General features: G+C 35.9%; 2 protein-coding genes across 2 annotated transcripts; one reads left to right on the top strand and one right to left on the bottom strand.

The window, feature by feature from the left end:
* Positions 1 to 938: 938 nt before the first annotated feature.
* LOC106350247 lies at positions 939 to 2,695 on the bottom strand. The gene is made up of 2 exons (XM_013790154.3): positions 1,852 to 2,695; positions 939 to 1,773 (listed from the first exon to the last, which is right to left on the bottom strand). Exons 1-2 carry the CDS (start codon positions 2,161 to 2,163, stop codon positions 1,156 to 1,158), a joined length of 930 nt encoding a protein of 309 aa, XP_013645608.2. The 5' UTR covers positions 2,164 to 2,695; the 3' UTR covers positions 939 to 1,155.
* Positions 2,696 to 17,213: 14,518 nt separating this feature from the next.
* Positions 17,214 to 25,434, top strand: LOC106347646 (probable L-type lectin-domain containing receptor kinase I.6). The gene is made up of 2 exons (XM_013787234.3): positions 17,214 to 17,449; positions 23,076 to 25,434. The coding sequence occupies exon 2, from the start codon at positions 23,156 to 23,158 to the stop codon at positions 25,172 to 25,174; it is 2,019 nt and encodes a 672-aa protein (XP_013642688.1). The 5' UTR covers positions 17,214 to 17,449; positions 23,076 to 23,155; the 3' UTR covers positions 25,175 to 25,434.
* The last annotated feature ends 1,674 nt before the right edge of the window (positions 25,435 to 27,108 follow it).

The following is a 27,108-nucleotide window of genomic DNA, read 5'->3' as shown; positions in this document are numbered from 1 at the left end:
TTGTTCATCTTGTTTATTGCTTTATTTATTACTTGCTTTATTTACTGCTTTAAAACCTATTAGCCTAGCTTAATCATATAACTATTAGATCTAATCGGTTCCCTAGCTCCTTGTGGATTCGATCCCTAAGTACTATAACTCGACCTCTTTTGATGAGAGTAACACTCTTTAGGGTAATTTGAGTGATATCAACTATCAAGATAACTTCTCATCTGCGAAGACATGGGAACAAATTTGTTTGAGAAAGGAACCAGTGAGATGGAGTAAAGTTGTTTGGTTCACACAAGGGGTACCTCAGTTCTCGCTCAGCAGTTGGCTTGCAGTCAAGAATAGAATATCATCTGATGATAGGATGCGCTCATGGGGGATGATCCAAGGCTCTATGTTGTGTGGAGAAGTCGATGAGACAAGGGATCATTTGTTCTTCGCGTGTCCATACTCCTTTACGGTTTGACATGGGTTGGCAAATCGCATTATTGGCTCTCATACTGATTCTGATTGGCAGCCCAAGCTTGACTACATGGAGGAGCTTTGACATGGGACACTGGATACTATTCTTATCAAAATGCTCTTTCAAACGACTATATATCATATTTGGAGAGAACGAAATGCAAGGAGACACCATACTAGTTGGATGACTGCAAAAGCTATGGGCAAGGCAATTGACAAGGGGATTCGGAATCGCATCTCATCTCTTAAGTACAAAGCAGGACACAAGCTAGACTTATGCGCCGGTGGTTTATCCACACTATGTAGTCATGATTCTACTTGTTTTTCTCTGCTACTCTTAGATTACACATAGTTCAGCATAGCATAGTAGTTAAAAGTAGATTCATATTATTTTGTAAATGTTAGTTCCCATAAAGGATGAATAAATTTGAATCTAATCAAAAAAAGATTATACTCTAAAATAAAATGTAAAAAAAATTCGAAATCACTGTTTGATGAGTTTATTTTAAGATGGAAAATAGCATACATTAAATTAGACAATATAAAGATCAGAAATAATATATTAAAATAAGAAACAATATATTAAAACCACATAATCAATAACCAACAATGAATATAAAATAAAAGATTTGTTGTTTCAAAAATAAAACTTAAGACAACATAAACTCGTAACCTAATTCCTTTGTGGATAGCTTCCAAATGCATTTATTGCTCTATAGAAGTTGATGTAGAAGGTTCTTTTTGATCAATCCTTTTTCTTAATATTCTTTTTTGTTCACTTTGAACGTAAGCACGGATGTTTGCATCTTGTATGGAATTCAAGTCTTGAAGTAAAAAAATATTTTCTTCCTTGAATTTTTTTAATGCATAATTCTTACTTTGAATCTCCATGCAATGTTGTATGTCTGCACTTGTCTTCTTCAAATGTTCAAGAAGTTGTCTGTTTCCTTCTTTTAAAATCTTGATTATAGCCGATGTTCGATCATCGCTTCTTCTTTTCAGTGAAGATTTTTTTACTCCAATAGGTTGTTGAGATCCACCAATTGGTTGTTGAGATAAGGATCCACCAATAAGATCATCTTTGTCACCTAAGTTAAAAGAAAATGAAGATACACTTGGAGATGCTTGTATCTCAGAATTTGTTGTTGGATTTTCTGAATCTGAATATGTAGACTCGAAAACGCAAGAATCTGATAGCTTTCTAGAATAAGTAACACCATGTTCAAACTTTTCAAAAGTCTTAATAATGTTCCACACATGATCAAATTTCCAACCAGATTTGTATTTTGGATCTTCCATTAGCATTTCTTTAGCTTGATTGAACTATATACAATTTTAAAACAAAACCAGTAAATAATCAAATAACAACAAAGAAGTTAAAGTTTATAATTTAATACTTACAATATTAATATTTGAAACACCATTTGAATGTTTGTTTTCACATTGTTTGATGCATGCATGTAGTTTCTTTGTTGCTCTCTCGATTGTTTGAAATCGACATTGGAGAGACTTTTTTGAACGTTCACTCGAAGCTTTGGGTTTCCCATTCTTGAAAGCTTCTTCCACATGATCCCAGAAATGATCGGCTGTTTGATAAAAACCTTTAATCGGATTTTGATAAACTTTCATATAAACTTGACATAAAAGTTTATCTTCTTCTTTAGAATACCCAACAGAACGAGAACCATTTTTAGGCATTCTTGTAAAGAACATAGAAATATGGAGAGGTGTAGAGAAAATTATAGAATGATTCAATGTTATGAATGAAAATAAAAATCCAATATTCTATTTATAGATGTTAACCAAAATTCACGTTTCTAAATCCAATATAAGATGATTTGACTGAGAAAATTGTTCTATAATTATCAAATTTCACGAATAATTAGGAGAATTTTAAAACAAAATGAAACTGATCGCAAGTTTCTGATGTTTCTAAATTTATTTTATAAGATTTAACAATATATCGAGGGAATGATTGTAATACTGCAGTTACAAAAATGATTCTAATATTGTTACATATTTTAGTTAAGCTATAGTTAGAAACATCAAAGAAAAATATATAAATTATATGACTTAACCCACATATAAGAATTATTAATGGATCAAATTACATTCAATTAGTTTTGAAATATTCTAAATTTAGTTTGAGAATTGAAATTAATCATTAGAAAAGGCATAAGTTAAGGAAATGATCAAAAATTTGTTTCTTCCATGAATTTAAAGAATAATTTATGGAAAAATTAATTTAGATGATATTAATAGTTATATATATAGTTGCAATCACACTATTTTTATATTAGAATTTTTTTTGATAAATATGTGTTAGACAAGTTATTCTTGAGGTATGGAACTTATCAGATATCCCGACTGATGAAAATATAATGGAGCATATATCTTGGTGCTTGATATGCCATGAATTTTACCAGTTTTCAAGCATTGTATGTAATTGTTTAGAATCTATTTTATGTGTTTTGGAGTCTTTTTGAGTCTTTTCAGGTCCATGTATGTTTTGAAGCAATGTGGAGATTATGGAGCATTTTGTAGTTAAAGATAGAATAAACTCGTAGACGTTCAGAAACAAGCCAGAGTCGACATTCAGATAGACTGTCGATCAACACAATTCCTGTCGTCGCTTGACAATGACGCGCGTAGACGGGCTGACCGTCTTGTTCGAGACCGACTTGAGCCTAGATGGTCCACATAATTACATGAGTACCCCTGGCCGAGTGACCTAATATTTATAGTGTTTGCCATTGTTTGGACAGAACACTACCCTTTTACTTTCTATCATTCATGTCAAACACTTTAAGGATTTTTAGTAGGGTTGGAGAGAAGATCCAAGTCTCTTTCAGACCTTTGTAATGGAACTCTATTTTTTCTTACCTTATTCTTTTTATGCATTCTATTCAGTTTATTATCATGACCTTTGTAATAGGGTTTTGATGGATTATCCAAACATATAGAACTGCTAGGGTGCATTCATAAAACATCTTTCATAAGAATTGTTCTTATTGCCAGTGTTCTAGATTAGCTAACTAGAACCTTGAACTAGGGATTGTAGACAACTATGACAATAGGTTCTCTTCCTGCACTAATTTTTCTGAGTTAGGATTGCTAGAAATAAGCGACAGCTAATCTGTTGAAACTAGTGAACAAATCGATCAGATTTGCAACTCTTTCCTAAGGCAGTGTCGATCAACACTCATTCGATAGTATCAATCGACACATCGAGTTCTAGGACTTTCATTCACACACCCTTATCTTTTATAATACTATAATACAGATTGCTTGGAACCCTAGATCTAGCTTTTTGATCTCATATTTTCAAACCAAACAACCAACTACTTTGTTCTGCTTTATTTATGCTTTTATAGTTACTTGCCTAGCTTAATCGTTATTGCATTGATTTTATTGTGTTCCCCCGTTTCCTGTGGATTTTAGCCCTAAGTACTACAACTGAACCTCTTATTTGAGAGAGTAAATTTTCTCATTGGATAATTTGGCGCTGTTTCCGAGGAGCATTAGATCGCCATTAGACTCAATTTATTTGATTTAGTCTAGGTTATTTTTCTCATTTATTTTTGCTTACGAATTTTTTTTCTTAAAGTTTCAGGTACATGCCCAATAATACTTGAAGCTACAAGGAAAAAATCACTTTTATTCTCAGATCCTGCACGTTTGGATCGTTCAATCTGAAAAGAGAGACGGGCGGTATCGATCGACATCAACTCAATTACCTCGACGGATACCTGTGAGCGACCGACGATCGACACTTCAACCCGAACATCGATCGACATCAACTCACGAGCAGACATGGTTGCGACTCTAGTGCTGATATGGGATGAGAATGGGGACCTGCATGACCAGGATGGTCATCTGTATAATGCAGCATGTCAGAGGTTAGATGATCACAGGGCTATAATCCCTGATCCTGAAGCAGATAATCAACAAGCTGCTGATGTTGAGAATTCTGCAGCCAATGCTCAGGTTGTAGCTGAGGAGAATGTCCAGGTCTCTCTACCCAGATCTTTGGCTGACTACAACTGCCCAGATTAATACTACGCCAACAGATCTGCAATTTGTCATCCTACTTTCCATAGGTACGATTCGAGCTGAAGCCTGCATACTTTACACAGGTGGGACAGACACCATATCATGTTCTTCCACATGAGCATTGATATAACTCAAATTACCCCAAAGAGTGACTTTTACTCTCTCAAATAAGAGGTTAAGTCGTAGTATTTAGGAATCAAATCCACAAGGATCTAGGGCACACAATATATCCTAATCAGTTTTGGATTAGGCTAGGCAAACAGAGTAAGTCAATAAACAGCAGAGGCGAACAAGATAGTTGCTCAGTTGATTGATTGGTTGAGGTTGTAACAGTTATGAGAAAGCAGCTAGATCTAGAGTTTTAGGTAATCAGGATTATAATGATATAGAATGCTTAGGTTGTCAATCTTAGAACTAGAATTCTAATGAGAAAGTATTCCCAGCTTTCGCATGTGAATCAATCCTATTGACTAAGGACAATATCTCAGGTTCCGCTTGTTGATACGTATCGAACATCGATCGATGCTATGAGATTAGCGTCGATCGATGTTTCCTTAGGCAAGCTTTAGCGAGTTGATCTATAGGTTCACTAGTCTTAACTAAATCAGCTGTCACTTGTTTCTAGTAATCATTGCTCAAGTGAATCTATTCTGATGCAAAACCTATCGTCGTAGTTGTCCACAAACCTAAAATCAGGATTCTAGTTAGCTACTTTAAACACAAGCATTATAATAAATTTCTTGAAGGATGTCTATCACCTTAGCAGTTATATAGTTTGGGCTAATCCTTCAATACTATAATGAACCCTAAATCTAACAAGTGAATGACTCAGATGTAATCAAACCAAGACATGATATAAATTTGAATAGAAAGCATATAGTAGAATAGAGTAGTAATACTTGAGTTCCAATACAAAGCTCTAAAGAAGTCTTGGATCTTCTCTCCAAACTACTAAAAACCTAAATATGTTTTCTGTGAAAATATGAAAGTACGAAAGCGTTTGTTGCCCAAAATAATTTGCATAGCACATAAATATTAGGTTAAAGTTGGCCGGGGGTATTTATGTAATTGTTGTGGAACTTCGGCGGCTGGGAACCAAGTCGGGCCTTGCGCGCTTTGCTATCGATTGACGACACGAGGTTTTTGTCGATCGTAGTTTGACTCTGAATGTTGACTCTGGACTGGTTTGACAGACAACTACGAATTTCTTCTAACTTTATCTCCAAAATTCTCCAAAATCACCACATTGCTCCAAAACATTCATGAACCTGTAAATACTCTAAAAAGACTCCAAACATAATAAATAGGTTCTACAACACTTATATACCATAGCTAAAAACTGGTAAAATCCATGGTATATCCACTCCCCCAGACTTACCCTTTTGGTTGTCCTCAAGCAAAACATGAATATTCCTAATGAAATATGTTTTTTAAAACAACAAGGACTCACATAATTTAATATCACTACATGTAATATCTTGGGAGTATCGCTCAAAGGACATATCTGTTAGTGCAGGAATAACACCACAATAGTACTGCTGAAGATAACACTAGAGACAAAACAATACAAGCAAACAACTATGCTTTATTAGAATCTCCTTTAAACAATCTATTGCAAGACCTTGTTTATTCAGCTTTACTCGTCTAGTGTTAACACCTTAACACACGACACTGAAGGATTTCTAGGCTACCCGCTTATGTCTCTCTCCCAGCAAGTACTTCAGCCACTGCTTCAGAACGACCCATAACACTTCCAAGAGCTTCTCTCTCTCTATAAGATCAACATCTGTGTCTATGTCTCTCTACAGATGACCCATAGCTATCTTATATATTCTCCATGTTCCTGAAACCCTAGTCTCCAAGGCAACATGGATATGGACATCTTCCATAACATTAAGTGCAACTTTCTTTTTCTTGGAATGCACTTATTCTTCTTCCTTTAAGTCATAAACTTGTTCTTCAAGTTTATTCCTCTTTCTTTATCTCCAAGATACTCTCTTGCTCTCCAAGTCTTCAAGACTCCAGCTCAACACCTTGACTCCACATGGTCTTAACCACCAACACAACGTCTGCTTCAGCTACTACGTTAGCGACTACTTCAGGGCAGACATCTTACATCTTCAATCTCCCCCTTCTAGCTTTGTGTATCGATCAAGCACAACATTCTTATGGTTTAGCATCCTCGTGGAAACCACGTTCCCCACCTGGAAACTTCCAGACCAAATGTGCTTTTCTCCCCCACGAGATGTGCACCACACATGCTTTTCTCCCCCACGAGATGTGCACCACACATGCTTTTCTCCCCCATGAGATATGCATTCTCTGTACCAGAACATCACCATTCTCCCCTTGCTTGATTGCATACTAAGCTAAAACACATATGCCTAAATTGTCAAGCCTTACAGACCTCCCCCCCCCCCCCGTATGTTTATTCATGTATAATCATGACACAGCCCCTGCTGCAGCAGAATAACAAGTACTGCGTCACGATCTGACGCACCTTCCGAACTACCATTCGACCAGCTTCTGTTGAGGACCTGGCTTTCGTCATGTGTCTTCTTCTTGACCTCGAGCCCTTCCCCATCAACACCAAGTGCACTCTGTACTCGTTGCTATTGTCTTGGAGTGATTTCACTATCACCCTCCTCAAGATCATCTCGCATCACTTCCTGACGCACTTTGATCTCTTTCTCCTTTGTGCCACAAATAACCTCGTGTCCTTGATCCAGATTTGATGCTTCTTGATCATCCTCAAGATCACACTTAACAGAACTGCACCCTTCTTCTAACGTCTCTTCCTTGACCTCATCAAGTAAGCCACTCTTGGCTAAGAGCACCTCTTCAACCCTCTTGGGTTTAATGAACGTCTTGTTCACCTTCTTGGCCATGTATCTGCTCTTCTCACGATCAAAACACTCCACCTTCTTGTGTCCAGACTTCCCATAGAACCAACAGCACATCCGATGTTACTTCTTGTTTTGCCTGACACAGTTGCTGATGCACCGATCAGTCTCCTTCCTTGTACCAGCTGCACAACCCTTATTCATAACCTCTTGTCTGACCTTCATGTTTCTGCACTAATGTACTCCCTTCGGCTTGTTACTCACAACTACGCGCTGTAGAACTTTCTGCCGTACTCTTGTCGTACGTCCCGACGTACTTGCTGACTGTTGGGGTCAAAAACGAACACGACGAAGTTAACATCCAAATATCCGTAAAAATCAGCATGAATGCTTTTATGAAAAGTAATCCTCGTAAAGAAATCTTTACGAAGAAATTTGCGGTGAAATCTTGCACTAATCTCGGTTGATTCATCGAAACTAAACACCCATAGTCCAAGAACACGTTCATAAAACGTCATAAAAGGATCCAAACAAGGTTGCAACGTAGTAACCGGTCCACAAACGAGCCGGTCGCTACGTAGCGACCGACCAAACCGTTCGTTCGGTCGCTACGTAGCAACCGATCCAGGTGGGACCAGGTCGCTACATAGTGATCGAACTGTCTCGGACATCGATTAACGGGTATGACCCAAATCCGTGCATTCTCGTATGTTCTCAATGCTATCTCCCATGTACCACGGCCATATCATTTCTCACATCATTCCGATCAAAGTTACTGTTGAAACTTTACGATAAAAAACGCGAGAACTTGTTTTTGTCGAAAAGAAAATTGTAACAAACGTTTCATGTCGAAAGACGGCCCAACGAGGTCTAAAACGCGATTACAAGCCCACTTACGATTCTTTAAGAATGAGCTCGTAGATACTGTGGCGGTTTATGTTTTTATTTTATAAAAACAAATATAAAGATAAGTTTCCGCAGAAAAAATGTTAAGTTTCTGCGGATAAACATGAAGATCGGAAAAAATGAAATATCTCCATTTTTCACTTAAGACGGCTTAAGGGCAGGAAGGGAAAAGCGAAAACCGACCTTGGAGGAGTATATAAGGAGTCCTAGGTGAGAGGCACATGGGGAGAACTTTTTCAGAGCAAACTTAGCACTTAGAGCAATTTTAGGCAACATTTCGTTTTTGTTATTCAAGCTACGACTCAATTAGGTCTTGCAGTCTTAGGGTTTTAGAACTAGGAAACTCGCTGACAGCTCTTGTAGCCCAGGCTCTTACCTTGTTGTAACGCTCAAACGCGAATTCGGAATAAGATCTATTTTGCTCTCTTTTCGATTTCTTCTCTTTCTCGTCTTTATTTCGTGTTCTGATTGCTTGGCGTGTGGTTTAGCATATATCCAGAACCTCTGGAAAATTAGGGTTTTCCTAACTTTCTTTATTTAAACGGAAATCGATAGTGTGAATTTTGATTCCTACAGTTTGGCGCTAGAAGGACGGGGGGTATAGATCAGTCTAACTCTCTCAGCCACAATACGCTCAACTAGACAAGACAACTAACGACACGAATAACTTGCACTCCTCTCAACGGAGGAAGCAACGACAATGAAAACACTCCAGAAGCTGCCGTTTCTGCAGCCAACACAACAGCTAACGCTGTGACGTTCGAGGAGTTCAAAAAGATGTTTTCTGCCTACGAAAATAGGTCGGAAGAACAAGACAAACTCGTGGATACCTTGACGAAAAAGGTCAAAACCTCAACGGAAAGAACCCATGCAGTCCTCCTTTGCGGATCTACGAAAATCCGCGGAGGAAAACTTGACTTCACAACTCCGCAATGGAGTAAGATCATATGGTTCTCCCAAGGTGTACCTCGCTATGCTTTTATCATCTGGTTAGCTTTCCGTAACGGACTTTCTACAGGTCACCATACTCGTAGATGGAGCCAGCCGCAAGTTTATTGTATAAATTTGAAATATTTAGCAAGTTATTGTCTGTCTCCATCTCTTCTGCTTTCAGCATACCCACAAGTTTGTCAAACTTGCGCTCATCCGAGTTTGTGGTCATATTCAGACCAACTTGTGAACTACAAACTTTGCTGGAAGAAAACGTAGTAACTTCTTTACCAGCTTCGTCTCCTTTTACTTCTTCCCAAGTACACATGCTTCATACACCATAGCACTGAGTTTGGCACTGAAGCTTGCAACATAATCACTATCAGACCACCTAAGATTCTCAAACTGCGACCCAAGATGACCCAGACGTGTCCTCTTGACACTCATTTCCTTCAAATGAATTCAGCAGGATCTCCCACACCTCTTTAGCCTAAGTACTCCCTTGTATCAACTTGAACTATTCTGCTTCAACGGTTCCAAAGATTACTGACAACGCCTTTGCATTAAACTTTGATGCATTGCGTTCTGCCTCTAACTAATCCTCTTTTGGCTTGGGTGATAGACCATGGATTTTAACCACTTTTATCCATGGTCTATAAGTGTTTTAATATATATTTACTACTATATGGAGTATATCTAGAGTATTTACAGGTTCAGGTACATTCTGGAGAAATATGGTGATTTTGGAGTCTTTTGAGGTGCAGAACTACACAGACGTGTCAGATGTCTAGCTGTGGATGGAGACCTTCCGACTGTTATATTGAGCTCATCTTTTGAAACAAGATATAGATTTCAGTTAGCTTTCCAATTCCACCGGGTTGAGGTCAATCAGAATCATGTAGTAGAAGTTATGCCCGTTTTACTGAAGAGAGGTCAGTCTGCCTCGCGAGAGGAAGCTGTCGAGATGATAAAGGCAAATCAATCGATACTGATCCCATAATGCGGGCCGAGCATATATTATGAACAACTGAAGCCCAGAAGTAACCACAAATTACCAAGACACCCTTGGACGACCAGAAACCCTATTTATGTTTTTTCTAACTCATTGTTGACGGCTAAACTTTATTTTATTCATAGTTCTAGGTTAGGAGAGAAGAGAAGAACTCCTTCAGAATCCTCTTGGAACTCCATTGTTTTGGTTTTATTTATATTTTATGTTATTCATCTATGATTTCTATGACAAACATCATGCATGAGTAGATCCACCTGCGAGGTTTATAAATTTCTAGGGTTTTGAATGAATTTCTGAACTATATGATTGCTAGGATATCTAAAGATCTCTACATCAGGATAGCTTGTAATACTAGGATCTAGAGTAGTTGGAAAACCACGAGAGTGTGACTAATTGCTTGAACCTAGAATCATAGGATAATTGAGAGGCACGAGAGTGCAATTAATTAGCGGAATCCGAATCCTGCTGGATTAGATACCTAGACGCATACGAGAGTTGGTGTAGGAATCTAGTTGAACATAATCAATAAGATTGATAACGCTTGCCTAAGGCAGTGTCGATCGACGCTTATACCATAGCATCGATCGACACTCAATCCGTAGCATCGATCGACACTCAATCCATAGCATCGACCGACGCTTGATCTGTGTTAACATGCGAGAGCTAAAACACTAAACTTAGTCAATAGATTAGACTCACAGTGAGAGCTGGTTGTGTTTTGCATTAGATATCGAGTTCTAGAATCAATCCTTAGCATATATAGTTTAGTGTTCTAATAGCATGAATGAAACCCTAAATCTAGTAACCATCCTTCCATCAAACAACTCCCTGCCAAGCTGAACAATAGTCTTGTTCAACTTGTTTACTGTTTACTGCTTTGCTATCTATATTTACTGCTTTATAACCTATTAGCCTAGCTTAATCATAAACTATTAAATCTAATTGGTTCCCTAGCTCCCTGTGAATTCGATCCCTAAGTACTACAACTCGACCTCTTATTTGAGAGAGTATAAATCACTCCTTAGGGTAATATGAGTGATATCAAATTTGGTACCGTTGCCGGAGAGCTTTGATCGCCATTAGATCTTATTTAGTTAGATTTAGTCTAGGTTTTACTATTGTTCGAAAAAACTGATAAAATTTTTTTTTCTGTTTCAGGTACATACATATGAGTACCAGAAGCAGCAAGGGAATAGGGCTCTTACTAGTAGAGCCACTGGATTTGGAACGCGTGATCCATAAGTCTAAGAGGGCAGTCGACACCCTCCAAGCAGCGATTGGCAGCGTAGAAATCCAAGCGTCGATCGACACTATTCATCCCTCGTCGATCGATACTATACACCCGATGTCGATCGACACTGTTCAACCTACGTCGATTGATACTATTCAACATGTATCGAAAAACACTGTTCATCCCGGTACTGTTCATCTAGGTACTGTTCATCCTGGTATTGTTCATCGAGGTACTGTTCACCTCGACACTGTTCATCCGACGTCGATCGACACTGTTCAGTCCCCGTCGATCGACTGGTCATCCCGTGTCGATCGACACTGTTCGTCTGAACACTGTTCATCGTGACATTGTTCATCCGAACACTTTTTACCCCAACACTGTTTACCCCAACACTGTTCATCCGGTGAAAAACAACACCATTTGCGGGGAGACAGAGATGATAGAAGTGCTCATACTTAAAGTTGATGAGAACGAGATGTTAAGAGATGAAGAAGGTCGCACTCGCAACAGCGCATGACAGTTGATTAATGCTCAGGGTGTTGTGATCACTGATGTGATTGTTGTTGCTGAGATGAATGACTTTCACCTGAGCCGAGAGTGGTATGATTGGGTAGGTCAAGACCCCTTCCAGAGTCTTCCTCACCAAGATCCCAGAAAACACATCGAAGAACTGGAGGATCTCGTGTTAAGGAGTGAGCATAATGAAGTATCTGAATACCACATGCTCTGCAAGATCTTCCCTTATTCTATCTTTGGGGATGCATCCAGATGGTTCAGTCAACTGCAACCAGGATCTCTAACCAACTGGGATGACATTGAAAGAGTCTCCCCTTACAAATTTCTTGATGATGCTGAAGCAACTCGAGAAAAGGAGAAAAATGATAGATGGGACAGATTCTTGGCATCGTTAGATGCTGAGTATATGATTCCAGTACAGCTGCTCAACGATTTTATTGCAAAAAGGGATGAACAACATGTGTCTGGAGGGCTGAGCAGAGTAGAGGAAGCGTGTACTGAAGATACGACCTCAACGTCGATCGATATCACGACCTCAATGTCGATCGACAGTACGACCACAACGTTGACCGATGACAAGACCTCAACATCGATCGATGGGTCACCACAGAAGAGCACATCAAGTTGTGATATTGTCCCAAATTTAGACAGAGAGAGCACTATGGAAGATTTCTTGAAGCTAGAGGATGAGGCACAACCTGAGAGTCTGGATCACAACTTGGAGAAGAAGCTTGATGACTATCAGCACACTTCAGAAAAGGATCTGGAAACTTCAAAGGCTAGCATCAATCGACACCAACCTGATGAGATCAATCGACAACCACCCCACATCATCGATCTACACCCACCCGACATCGATCGACACCGCCAACCACTTATCGATCGTCACCACCCACATAATATCGATCGATGCCCACTGCTAGACGTTCCGCCAGGTTGCATAATTGAGATGGAACCGATTAAGGAGAGGATGTACATGTCTAAGGCCTCACACCTTGCTGTCCCCAAACATCAAAGACCACCTATTTGGACAGAAGAAGTTGTTGGGTTTCACAAAAGAGTGAAGAGGATACATGATCCTGTGAAGATTGTGGTTCCATGTGCTTTATTTGAAGCTGAATCTCCTATTCCACCAGATAGAAGTGTGCATCTAGATTCCTACAGTGGGATATTGGATGATCATCAGCACATAGAAGCTTCTCAGAGAGGGTTGCGATTTTGAGATGAAGTCTATAAGGGTCCAGCAGAACCAGTATCGATCGACACCAACCGGATACCATCGATCGACACCAACGAACAAACATCAATTGACACTACCACTTCAACATCGATCGACACGACCGCTTTATCGTCGATCGACACTGGACGCGTATCAGAGCATAAGGAGTTCTATGTGTGTGGAAATCTTAGGGATGTAGATACCACCACGCGATCAGACAAGTCTGGGGGAAAGAATATGTGGAATTGGAAGAAGAGAAAAATGATCAAGGATGGTCTTCAGGTATCATTGACTCCTCACTTCTCAGATTGTGTCAGGAAATCCAGAGTGCGCAGCAGATGCTTCTCACATCCATTTGCAAAGCTTCGAGCACTCCTTCTTGCTGAGATGATAGACAAAGGAGAGAAGTCTATGGAGGAGGCTTTCACACAAGAATGATAAAGCTTCAAAGACCAGACATTGAGACTTGTTTTGGAGCATGTTCTCATTCTCTTCCGGACTAAATCAGATCTCCAAAGTCAAGCTAATGACTTAAAATAAGTGATGAGTGGGAGGCAACCCATTGTTAGGTTTGTTTTAAATTTAGTTTTATTTTCATTTATTATTGATTTTTTGTTTTCTAATGATTTCAGGTTTAAAAAAAACGGATGAACAGTAACGATGGTACTGTAGCAACCGCACTGTAGCATCGATCGACACTGTAGCAAACAAATCGATCGACTCTGTAGCAGAAAATTGGGAGTTACTGTAGCAGCAGAGGACGTTCCATAAAAAAATGCTGGCAATCATCGCAGCATGCAAATAGAGGAGGACGTTCCCGCGACGTTCCAGGCCTGTCGAGCACTTTATCCTTAAGCTGCATGATTTGTTGCCATGTTCCAGATGATATGAACTTGCCTCCATAGTCGTCGGGTCCATTCTTCTACAAGATCCCATCAGGAACATTAACAGTCAGCAATAATGGGAAGCGATTTATCTCCTGCAACAGACGCTGCAACTGTCGACTACGACAGACCCGAATCCTCCAATTATTAACAAATATCACAGATTCTTGCATTCATTGCAATGCCTAGCTTTTGAGTTCCAATTTCTCTCATAAGATCAATTAATCTCCCTGCAGGATGCCAAAGATCCAACCAGGAACTCACTGGTTGACCATTCCTGATGACAATGCGCATGAACTGCTTATCCAGAAACCGAAAACTCAAGATCTTCCACCAGACCCAAGATCATAACCCCGTCTCCTTCACGTCCCATAAAGTCTCACCGAAGCAGGTATTGTCTCACCAAAGTTCCCCACAGCGAATAGGATTGAGCAGACAGCCACTATATGAGTTTCAGTGTAAATAATGTACTTACTTCATGAACATCCCCCAAGCCTACACCTCCCTCATCAAAGGGACAGCAGACATCAGTCCAAGCAACCTTAGACATAGAAGTGTTATTTGGGGAACCACTCCATAAGAACGCCGAGCACATACTTTCAATCTCGTCAATGCAGAGTTGAGGGAGGCAGAACGCAGCACACCATAAGTTAGTGATGCTTGGGATAACTGATTTGATGAGCTGTAATCTTCCCGCGTAAGAAATTGCCTAACTTGTCCAAGAGAGAAGACGATTCCTGATTTTAGTGATTAGTGGCAAAATATGTTAAGTCTTGCTAAAATTATAAATATTTATGTGGTAGGCAAAAATATGTTAGTATATAGTTTTCTAAAATATTCCACAGAAAATCAAAGTTAAGTCCAAAGTTGTGGTTTTGTTTCAATAGTATTAATAAAAGAAAGTTTCTCGGTTTGGAATTAGATTTTACTCTCTTATCCCCTATATATTAACCATGGAGCATTACAACATGATTTCGTAGCCACGTGTCATCACTAAGATAATTCTTAGAATACTTAGAAAAATAAATTGGTCAATATAAATATATTTAATATTTTTTATTAAAACTAACTATCAAATTGATTAGAAGTGTACAAAAGAATATTTTCAATTATTTCCTTAAATAAAAGCTATGAAATTATCTAATATGATTAACATATATATGATAATTAATGATTATAGATAATACATATTTGATAACAATTTTTTTATTCTCTCTCTTTTTTATTTAGTGTATATTATCAAATGTACTTAAACAATCACATTAATCATATAATAAATAAATTAGATTTTTTCTTATTTGTTATATTTTTGAATTTTTTTTAAAACGACTCTAAATTACTATAAATGGTAAAAGGGCCACATTGAAAATTTTTTGATCGATGGTTTGACTTTTTTTTGTTCAAGTAAAATAAAAATGATCATAAATCGTATGAATATGAAGTTTCATTAATAAATATTCATATATATATATATATATATATATCATTTAAAATAAATTCTGTACTATATAAAAATATGTTAATATCAAATTTGCATTGAAAAATTATTGAGATCTTAATATTTTAATTTTAAAATTTCTTTTGAAAATTCTCACATTAAAATTTTTGTAATTAACAGTTTAAATTTTTGTTACAGAGAATACACAAATGTTAATAAAATCATATGAGTAGGAAGTGTCAATAATAAATATTTATATTAAAATGTACTATATATATATGTACATATCACTAAATTTTAATTATACACCATATAAAATAAATAAAATGAGTTTTGATTTATTTACCAAAATCATGATTGTAAATAAACAAAAAAAGCATTAGTTTTGATTTATGTGTTTACTCTAATGTATATACTTTTATAGATAAAAATAATTTTTAATATGTTATTTTATCCTGATAATTCCAGAAATACACTTTTTCAAATCGAAGTGATTTTTAATATTAGAAGCACTATATATATATATATATTCTTTCATTCAGATTAAATAATTTAGTCTTGATTTTTTCCTAAAAAGCTTTTAATGAAATATTATGACAAGATTTCAATAACCTACTTTTGATTTTGTTTGAAGAATAAGAGATTTGATAATTCGTCTAATATTTGTTTATAAGAATGAGAAATTTGACCTATTTATTATCAGTTTTCTCTTTTATCATTTAATAAATCAAACAGTTTTTAGTTTATACATAGTTTACATATACTAGAATGGTAAAATATTATATATAGTTTTTATCGGTATACTATCAAGTAACTAAACTTCAAAAGCGTATGTTAATAAAATAACTAATTTATTTTGTTGATATATAATTATATGATTTCAGACCGAACTTGTGAATATATAATAGACAGACATTTATATTCCGAGTATGCACTTATATTCTAAAATAGTTTGGTATATTAGATTTGAACACTAACCTGTGAATAGAGTTTGCCGGTGATTTTTTTCAAAAATTTGATTTTTAAATATGTATCCGGAGTGGAAATAATGATTACAAATGTCCATCTTTTTAAATTAACACTTATGTAATTCATCAAATTCACAGAAGAATTTTTTTTAAAAAAGAAACATAACTCATATCGGTGAAACAAATACAAGAACAAAAGCACAATTTTATAGAGGTAGAAAATGAAATCACTGATAGTAAACAAATCAAGAGAAGAAAACCTAATCCCTCTTCGTTATTTTACAATCGATGTTGCCTATCTGGTTTTAGTAATTCAGGTCAGCCGTAAAACATAATTTTTTTTTTGTGCATATGAAATAATGAAAATAACTAAAATGAGCTGTATTATGTTAACTCTTCAACAATAATAATACATTTAAGAGACCAACATTTGTATTTGTCATTTTTAATCGATAAAGATAATAGTGTTGCAAAATGTTAAAACAATTTAATGAATAAACATTAGTATAAAAAATACATTCGCCTATGCGCACGGGTTATCGTCTACTTTCACTTATTATTGATTTTCCTATCCGAAGATTATATAAATATTTAGAAAAAAATTCCTAAATCAATGAAACTAAACGTAGCCACATGCTATAGAAAACTACACCAATCGATCTCTGCCATTCAAATCAGTCCGAGATGATGTCACAGTTTGTTTCCACGCATAGCGACTGCGCTTATTTCCACTCAACTAGACTTCATTGTGCGTACCTGGTGGGGCGAAGGAATCTTCGCTTAGGTCTTTTTGCTTCGAAATATTAAATGCTATTATTCCCTTTGACTATATACCATGTTGAACAATTCCTTAGTTAGAATAGTCCTCACTCTGATAGAATTTCCCCAGTTTCATGGACCTGCATCGACATATATATATGGTTGTTCTTCTCCAAAAATTCAGCAAATGAGATGCACCAGCCCTGTACTTTTGAACTGCTTCCACGTGATATTCAGGTATTTTCTCGTTTAGTTCCGGTATTATAACCATGTATAACTAATAACTGTTTTGTTTGACGAAGAAGAAAACTGAATGTCAAGTATACTTCAGTAATAGGATTTTACAATATATCTAATCAAGACTGTTCGTTCTTGTTCGTATTAATATGATGAACTTGCACTTAAATTCTACTTGGTTTCATGAACACTAGAGTAGTTTGATAAGTTTCTTGGGCTTCCAACTTAAAACCAATTGGCGATTAGTGGATTGGCCTAAGTCCCTTATATATTACTCAAGTCCCTTTTATATTTCCGATGTGGGATCTTCTCTCCAATACTCTCCCTCGAGATAATGGTGCGTATAACCATTAATCTCGCAGAATCCATCATACCCCCTCCGAAATCATGCTTTATTTTCTAGCGATCTCGGCGGAACTGAGCCTTCTATGGGTCATCAGCTAATGGGATGATCGGGCCACTGTCCGGGCCGGATTAAAGGGTCAGGGTATTGGGCCCGCTCTGATACCATGATAAGTTTCTTGGGCTTCCAACTTAAAACCAATTGGCGATTAGTGGATTGGCCCAAGTCTCTTATATATTACTCAAGTCCCTTTTATATTTCCGATGTGGGATCTTCTCTCCAATATAGTTGGTTGGTGAAAGCCATTATAGATCATTGTGAAATTTTATCCTTAACTTTTGAAATGTGTAAACTTGATTTTACATGAACCCTAAGATCTTTAACATCTAGACTAATCATATAATATAACTATAAGAGAGATTATGGAGTAACTCCATTCATTATTGCGGAAATCTTCTTGAACGGTTTTGATCATGGAATATGATTGCTTGATCTTTAAGTTGGAGTTAAGCCTTCTCTCCCCTTGCCTACACCTTTCTTTATGTGTTTCTCTTAGTTTTTGTTGTGATGCTTTAGATGGAGCAAATACAGGTATTTATAGGTGAGGAGAGGGACCTAGCTTCTTCATCAAGTTTTGATAACTTTCTCATCAAGTTTTTCTTACTTTCTTGGCAAGTTTATCCTTTAATCTCAACCATCCATCAAAGTTGAGTAATTGACAAATGCTTTGCTTAAGGTGACTCGTTTCATTAGGATAAGACAAGTGTAAAGTGTTCTAGAACATTAGGTTCACACATTGAACTTGTTCTCTTAAGCATCTTCCATTAGACTTGTCGTTCAAGTCACTCTTCTCTTCTAGAACATTTGCCACTTATACTTTAGTTAAAACATTAGGAAATAAACTCTTTTATTTACCAATTTTATTGGTTACCAAGTGTCACTAAGTTTAACAATTTCAATAAGAAATAGATTACTATAAGACCACATCATGAGAAAGAAATATTCATTCATATACATTCATATATATAATTTCTTACATTCTCCCACTTGGTCGTTAGTAAAATCTCTTAAGATTTCTTATTGAAAATCATAAGGTCGATTTTATTTGTTAAATCTTTGCTTTTATTTGGTCATCATAATTGTCTTAGCTAATCTAGCAAACAATAAGAGTCATGGCGGGCATATATTATTTTGCAACATGATTCCTTCCATACACTACTAAATTTTTTACTATCATAGTTAGACCATAAGTAGGAGTTATCATAATGGTCCTTTTTATGTCTTGTTTAAAGACTTTTTCTTTTATCAGTAGTCCAACAACGATAGTGTTTACACACTTTGAAAACAGAATCTACAAGATTCAAAAGTCATTAAGAACTCATATATTGTCAAATATATGCTAAACATAATTAAACAACTTTAATAGCTATCCATTAGACCCATAATTTATAGATGTTCTTTAATGTCTTTGGATGTAAAGCTTTCGTAAATATGTTTGTGACCATAAGTTTAGTGCATATATGCATAATGACAAACCTTTCTCTTTTAGAATCTTACTTTTATGACATATATCAATCTTAATGTCCATATACATACTTGGATCGTTTAGATATCATGTCTTACTTACAAATATGATTGCCTATTTCATTATCACATAAAGAGTTGAACACTTACAGTCTCAAGCTCGAAGATTTTTATGCGATCATAATTAACTTTATAGAAGCATCCTAAAATTGCCACACACTCAGCCTTATTGGACGTTTAAAGCAATTACAATTATAAGCCTTTCCTTAATAAGGTATCTCATTTGATGAGATACACATTGCTAAAATTGTAATGCTTAGAACTATTGTATCCATTAAAATCTGAGTTTGAAAATCAAACCACCTGTGGGTGTGTTGATTTCTTATATGTGAGCAAGTGATTTCTTGTTTTCTTTAGATATCTCAAAATTTATTTTAAACTTTTCGTTTCTTTAAGCTCCACTTCATTATGCGGACATCGCTTAAGATCAGGCTTATTACCTTTCTGCATAAAAACAATACTAGAAGAACACATTATTATGCCATATCTCTCAAGAACTTTGTCAATATATGCTTTCTGATACAACTCTAAACTTTCAAGTGATCTGTCACGGAAAATTTCAATCTCAATCACAAAAGTTGCTTCGTCCATATCTTTCATTGCAAAGTTTAGGAGAGATAATTCTTGGTCTCATTTAATAGACCAAGATCACTTATGGCCAATAAGTTATCATCAACATACATAACCAAAAATATGAGCTTACTCCCACTGATCTTGAGGTATATACATGGATCAACATACCTTTAAATTCTTTTATTAGAAATTTATTCACCTCTTTTATACCACAAGAGATATTTATCATTAATACATGTTTTATACTTTAATTTTCCTTTAATGTGCAGAATCAGATATGTTTTAAGAGATTGATGAGCCAGTGTTAGCTAATATAGGCCATCAACTAATATTATTGAACTTATTCAATTAGGGTTCAAGAATAAATTAAAAAATCATCTCTTTAAGTCAATTCTAAAACCCAGTTATCAAGTTTTCTTAATGAAACTAAAACTTATGGAAAATAGATAGAACATAAAGTGTTTGGAATAAATCCAAACAAAATCTACTATTCATAATGAGGAGTGCAAATAGTTCCAGCTAGCACTTTGCCTCTAATTCCCATAAGTAATTAGTTTACACTTGAAATTACGGGTTTTGATAATAAATAAATCATGCACGAAATTAATTACATGTACATTATCACCATTATCCATCCACCAAGTTTTAGAAGAAATATTATAAGAATAGATTCGAAAAACCTTATGGAATTTAAGAGGTTACCTTTTTCGAACTATTTGTTCTTTTATCGCAATCTTTCTGAAAGAGTTCAGACCTTTTCATTTGTCATCTTTCTTTGCCTTTTTCTTCTCATTTACTTGATATACATTATGGGTGGTGGCTTTTATGACTTACTTAGGTCTAGCTCCTTGAACATATAGACAACTTTAATACCTTTACGGACAAGCTTATCCTCCTATTGAACCATTTTATTAGCTGATTCATTCAACATCCATCTTACATACATGGTGTTATTATTAATTGGGAATGCTTCATACTAAGAAGGAACAAATTCAGGATAAACTGGACAAGAAATTAGTCTTCCACATTCATTCCTGAATTCTTTAATTTAGCCGAAAGATAGGTCATTTCAATGCAATATGCATGCATAGACCTTATGTCATTATTCATTTATGTTTGTAAGATTTGCCATAAGTGTCCCAACTAAGGATTTGGTTGCAGTCTTAAACCGTTCTTCTATATATTTAAGATATTTTTAGTTTTTTCAACCGTCATATGAAATTTTTTAATGTTCCTAATTATTGTCATCTTAAGATCATAATTCTCAGTCATTTCAATTTCACCTATACTTTATGGAAATTATTTTCGTCTGAAGTACTATCTACTATTAGTGAATTTGACTCATCACTGAGGAGTGTCAAATTCAAGTATAGTACTCTCAATATGAACTCAACTTTCTCTTTTCATTATGAGAAGTCGTTACCATTAAGGACTAGAATAGACAAGACTTTATATGACAATCTTTCAGGCAAAAAACTTATAGTTTTGAGATATTCAAGTTTGTATTAGGCTTTTAAACATAATCAACACATATATTTATTAAATACTTATGGCAAGAAATTATGGTGCTCCTGTGGGTAGCAACCATATTTTCATCAATAATCATAGTATTCAATAACATTTACGAGTGATTTATTGAATTACTCAGATTAAGCTATATGTGGATATACTTAATCTACACAATACAAACACTCTATAAGTATTTTATCATATTTTGTGTACATAATCTACATGTGGGTAACTACTTATTACTAAAAATATTAAATACTTACTTGAAGATTTATTTCTCAAATCATTTTAGAGTAAAGTCATTGTGGTGATATCTTTAACTCTAATTTTGCTCTTTCTATGAAAAATATTATTTTATAAAAATCATGCACAAATTACTTAATTTAATTTCTATACGATTGATGTATAGAAATATTTATGCATTGATTAATTCTTATTTCAGAGATCGAAATAAAATACATACATATAATGTATGGTTCAAGATTTCTTAAAAATCTCATCGGTTTTATACCGAAACTTAAACATTATTTAGATCTAAAATTCATTACTTAAGTATAGATCTACTTTAATTCTATAAATCATAAATCTATTACACTTTCCGGATTAGCTAGATGTTTATAACCATTAGCTCTGATACCACATGTAAACTTGATTTTACATGAACCCTAAGATCTTTAACATCTAGACTAAGCACATAATATAACTATAAGAGAGATTATGGAGTACCTCCATTCATTGTTGTGGAAATCTTCTTGAACGGTTTTGATCATGGAATATGATTGCTTGATCTTTAAGTTGGAGTTAGATCTTCTCTCCATAAGATGATCTCTTGATCTTTAAGTTGGAGTTAAGCCTTCTCTCCCCTTGCCTACACCTTTCTTTATGTGTTTCTCTTAGTTTTTGTTGTGATGCTTTAGGATGGAGCAAAGACATGTATTTATAGGTAGGGAAAGGGACCTAGCTTCTTCATCAAGTTTTGATAACTTTTTCACCAAGTTTTTCTTACTTTCTTGGAAGTCTATCCTTTAATCTCAACCATCCATCAAAGTTGAGTAAGTGACAAATGTTTTGCTTAAGGTGACTCATTTCATTAGGATAAGACAAGTGTGAAGTGTTTTAGAACATTAGATTCATATATTGAACTTGTTCTCTTAAGCATTTTCCATTAGACTTGTCTTTCAAGTCACTTTTCTCTTCTAGAACATTTGCCACTTATACTTTAGTTAAAACATTAGGAAATAAACTCCTTTATTTACAAATTTTATTGGTTACCAAGTGTCATTAAGTTTAACCATTTCAATAAAAAAAATAGATTACCATAAGACCACATCATGAGAAAGAAATATCCATTCATATATATTCATATATATATAATATTTCGTACAAAATGTTTCTCTGTTGAAAGTATTTATTTAGACCTGTAAATTTTATTAACTAGAGACTCCATGTTACTAGGCTTGGCATTGATCATAGGGACTAGTGGTAAATATTTATTTTAACATGTGATGTCTCTTAGAAAATGAAAATGCGTTGTAATTGTTGTTTCAACTCGGAAATATTACAGTGAAAAAGATTGGAATTAATATTATGAAGATCTGAGTTGAACTTGTTTTGCAGTAGGAGATATAGTCTATCAGGCGACATTGTTGCAGAACACAAGATTCGTTCAAGATTGTCAGATTATCTGTTGTTGTCACATGCCTCACGTATTGCCTATGATATGGATGATCCTTTGTGTTCATCTTATTTGCATCTCAAGCCAACCGGAGACGAGGTTTATCTATAACGGCTTTCACCAAGCAGAGCTTTATACTGATGGGGTTGCCAAAGTTCTTCCCGAAGGACAGTTGCAGTTAACCAACGGATCCGGACAGAGCATGGGTCATGCTTTCTTCAAGAAACCTTTTGAGTTCACAGCTGAATCACTCTCTTTCTCAACACAATTTGTCTGTGCTCTGGTTCCTAAGCCAGGATCTGGTGGTCATGGCATCGCCTTTGTTTTATCTGCCTCCATAGATCTCTCGCATGCAGATGCTACGCAGTACTTGGGACTTTTTAACATCTCGACTCAAGGAAACTCCTCTTCTCACCTAGTTGCTGTTGAGCTAGATACTGCCCTCAGCGCTGAGTTTGATGACAAAAATGCTAATCATGTTGGTATCAATGTCAATAGCCTTTTCTCTATCGAATCTGCCCCCGCTGCTTACTTTTCCGATATTAAAGGTAAAAACGAGAGCATAGAGCTTTCGAGTGGAGATCCTATTCAAGTCTGGGTAGACTACAGAGGAAACGTGCTTAATGTTTCGATGGCACCTCTTAAGAATCAGAAGCCAAGTCAGCCTCTTCTATCAAGCTCTATCAACCTTTCAGAAATTTTCCCGGATAGAAAAATATTTATTGGGTTCTCTGGAGCCACAGGGACACTGATAAGCTACCAATACATACTAGGATGGAGCTTTAGTGGAAACAGTGTGTCATTGCAGCGCCTGGATGCTACTAAACTCCCTCGAGTTCCTCCTCATAAATGTAGAACAGAGAGACCATCGAAGCTGCTAATATTCCTCTTCATATTACTGGCGGTCATAGTTTTGGTTGTTCTTGTAGCAGCTTTTGTCTACAGGAGAAGGAAATACGCTGAAGTAAGAGAGGAATGGGAAGAAGAATATGGTCCACACCGCTTCTCCTATAAAACTCTGTACAATGCGACCAAAGGGTTTCACGAGGATGAACTTCTTGGAAAAGGAGGTTTTGGAGAAGTGTACAAAGGAACTCTGCCTTGCAATGGACAAATAGCTGTGAAGAGAGTGTCCCACAGCGCGGATGAAGGAATGAAGCAGTTTGTGGCTGAAATCGTGAGCATGGGTAATCTAAAACACAAGAATATTGTCCCACTTCTTGGCTACTGTAGAAGAAAAGGTGAGTTATTTCTGGTATCTGAATACATGCCCAATGGTAGTCTTGACCAATACTTATTCCATGACGATAAACCGCCCTTCTCATGGCGTCGAAGATTTGCAATAATCAAGGACATAGCTTCAGCTCTCAGTTACATGCATACAGGAGCTCCCCAAGTTGTTCTCCACCGGGATATCAAGGCTTCTAACGTTATGTTAGACGCTGAATTCAACGGAAGGTTAGGAGACTTTGGTATGGCAAGGTTCCATGATGATTGGGCAGACACAGCTACAACTGCCGCTGTGGGAACCATTGGCTACATGGCCCCGGAGCTTTCTACAGTGAGAGCTTCCACTGCAACCGACGTTTATAGCTTTGGTGCCTTTTTACTTGAGTTAACATGTGGGAGGAGACCAGTTGACCCTGCGTTGCCAGAGGAAAGACGGTATTTAGTTAAGTGGGTCTGCCAATGCTGGAAAATGGCGTCTTTGCTCGGAGCAAGAGATCTTAGAATGAGAGGTGAAATCTCATCTGAGGAAGTCGAAATGGTACTGAAAGTTGGGTTGCTTTGCACGAATGCTTTGGCGGAAATGAGACCTTCGATGGAAGAAGTTGTGCAATACTTGAATGAAAGCCTAAAGCTGCCTGATATCTCCGTAAACTCTCCTGGTATTGGGTCCTTTGCTCCGTTCATTATTGGATCTAACCTCCTCCTTCCTTCTCACACTACCAACACCTTCTCTACGTCCTCTTACTCTTCTTCCTCAGGCAACGACTCTACATTTGTAACTCACTCGATTTTCCATGGGCACGGACGGTGAACTTTGAAAAAAAATTCTTCTTTAAGCTTTCTTTTTAGTTTTTTGAATGAAGAAAACCATGTTAGGTTTGTGTGATAAACTCTAGTTGGGTATTGTGACTTGTGAAGTCTACTTTTATATTTAACAAAAATAACAAGCATTGAAAAGATATGTTTGGAGTCTTTTGTAGAAATGCTTTTAGGCTTTGCAAATACTTGTGTGTATTTGTACAGGAAAAAGCTGTATTTTAACTTGAAGTATACGCGTCGTGTCTTTTGCTTCCAGAACTTTGTAGTACTGGGTATGCCATACTGAACTAATCAAAAGTTTAAAAAAATATGACATGAACTTTAAGCGTTGTGTCTTTTCATTCCTAAACTTTATATTAGTGCATATTCCATAGTAAAATTTTAAAAAAAATTAAAAATACCACGTGAACTCTTAAAGTCATGTTTTTATGTATATTGACCGTCAAAGGTGTTAGTCATCTGCTAATTTATCAAACGGTGTTATTTTGGATAAATTATGTAATGTTAAAAAAATTTAAATACTACATATACTCTCAAATTCGTGCTCTTATATATATTGACCGTCAAGGGTGTTAGTCATATGTTAATTTATCAAACAACGTTATTTTGGATAAATTATCTAAAATTAACAAATTTTAAATACTAGGTGAACTCTCAAAATCATGCTCTTATATATATTGACCGTCAAATGTGTTAATCATCCATTAATTTATCAAACAACATCATTTTGGATAAATTTTGTAAAATTAAAAATTAAAAAAAACTACATGAACTCTAGAAATTGTTCTGAGTACTGGGCCAAATATATAGATAACTAGGTAGACCGCATGCACGCATGTGCGGGGCATTAACATGATTCATATATTGCATATATATGTATTATTTTTAGTGTATAAGTATGTAGTAATTCTCTCTCAATCTCTATGTATCATTCTGTCTCACTAAGTTCAATGTTATAATACATGTTTGAGCCATTGACTATTATTCATAACATATCATATGATTATACACCTTGAACCAAAAAATAAATCAATGCAATCTCATAAGATTTAAAATCCTGCCCAACAAAGATATTGATTTAGATTTCATTATAGTTTTATTTTAAGTGTAAAAAAATATATTCACATAAAACACAACAAAAAAAAAATAGAGAACAACAAGTTTTACAAAGGCCTCATAGCCCCCATGCCTCCGAACATAAGGGTCACTGTTAAGTAGTGATTGCCTGAACTCCTCAACCTCCGGCAAACACGGGTTGAACCTGAAGTCAGATAATCTACCTTTGGTCTCAAGCCATTTATCATCATCATCAAAATATTTTGTATATATAAGTTTAGGAAAATTTTTATTCAATTAAAACTAAACACATAATATAATACACTTACTTATAAACCTCCGGATTCTCCACATCTTGAGGACCAAAATCACCTCTCCACGACCCCTCATGTTTTCAAACCCATCCTGGAAGGCATTAGCATGACCGCCAGTTGCCACACATTTTATCTCACTCTCGCTATTATGAATAAAACATTGTATGTCAATTATACTAATGTAAAAATTTGGTCGTGATCATATGTTACTTTCTATTTACATGTTGTCCCTTATATAAAATACCATCTTTGGTCCTGCAGAGTCATCGAAATGGACTTCCGTGTTGAAGACCACTCCCATTATATCTACAAGATAGGTGTTTTCGCTTATGTTACTTACATATATATTATCTGAAATATATTTTTGTAGTTGGCGTTAGTACCCAAGGGATAGTTTATGTTCTTGATATGAGGGATATCATGAATACATTTGAATTCCATGTAATGATGATTTTTCAGAGGATCGATGATGTGTAATTTATTATCAGGCGTAGCCGATAGTTTGAATCGTGAGTTTGTTGTATTGAAACCTTGATAGACATGATCAATTTCTACC

The sequence above is a fragment of the Brassica napus genome, chromosome A6 (genome assembly GCF_020379485.1).
Source record: "Brassica napus cultivar Da-Ae chromosome A6, Da-Ae, whole genome shotgun sequence".
NCBI classification, from domain to species: domain Eukaryota; kingdom Viridiplantae; phylum Streptophyta; class Magnoliopsida; order Brassicales; family Brassicaceae; genus Brassica; species Brassica napus.
Note: the sequence above shows the minus strand (reverse complement) of the source record. Positions and strands in the feature narration are given on the sequence as shown.

What these genes read in the sequence shown, in the direction of transcription:
- LOC106347646 (XM_013787234.3), top strand. Translation starts at nt 23,156, where the DNA reads ATGCCTCACGTATTGCCTATGATATGGATGATCCTTTGTGTTCATCTT.
- LOC106350247 (XM_013790154.3), bottom strand. Translation starts at nt 2,163, where the DNA reads ATGTTCTTTACAAGAATGCCTAAAAATGGTTCTCGTTCTGTTGGGTAT. An exon ending in GTGTTTCAAATATTAATATT is followed by an intron (nt 1,774 to 1,851) that starts GTAAGTATTAAA and finishes AATTGTATATAG; the next exon opens with TTCAATCAAGCTAAAGAAAT.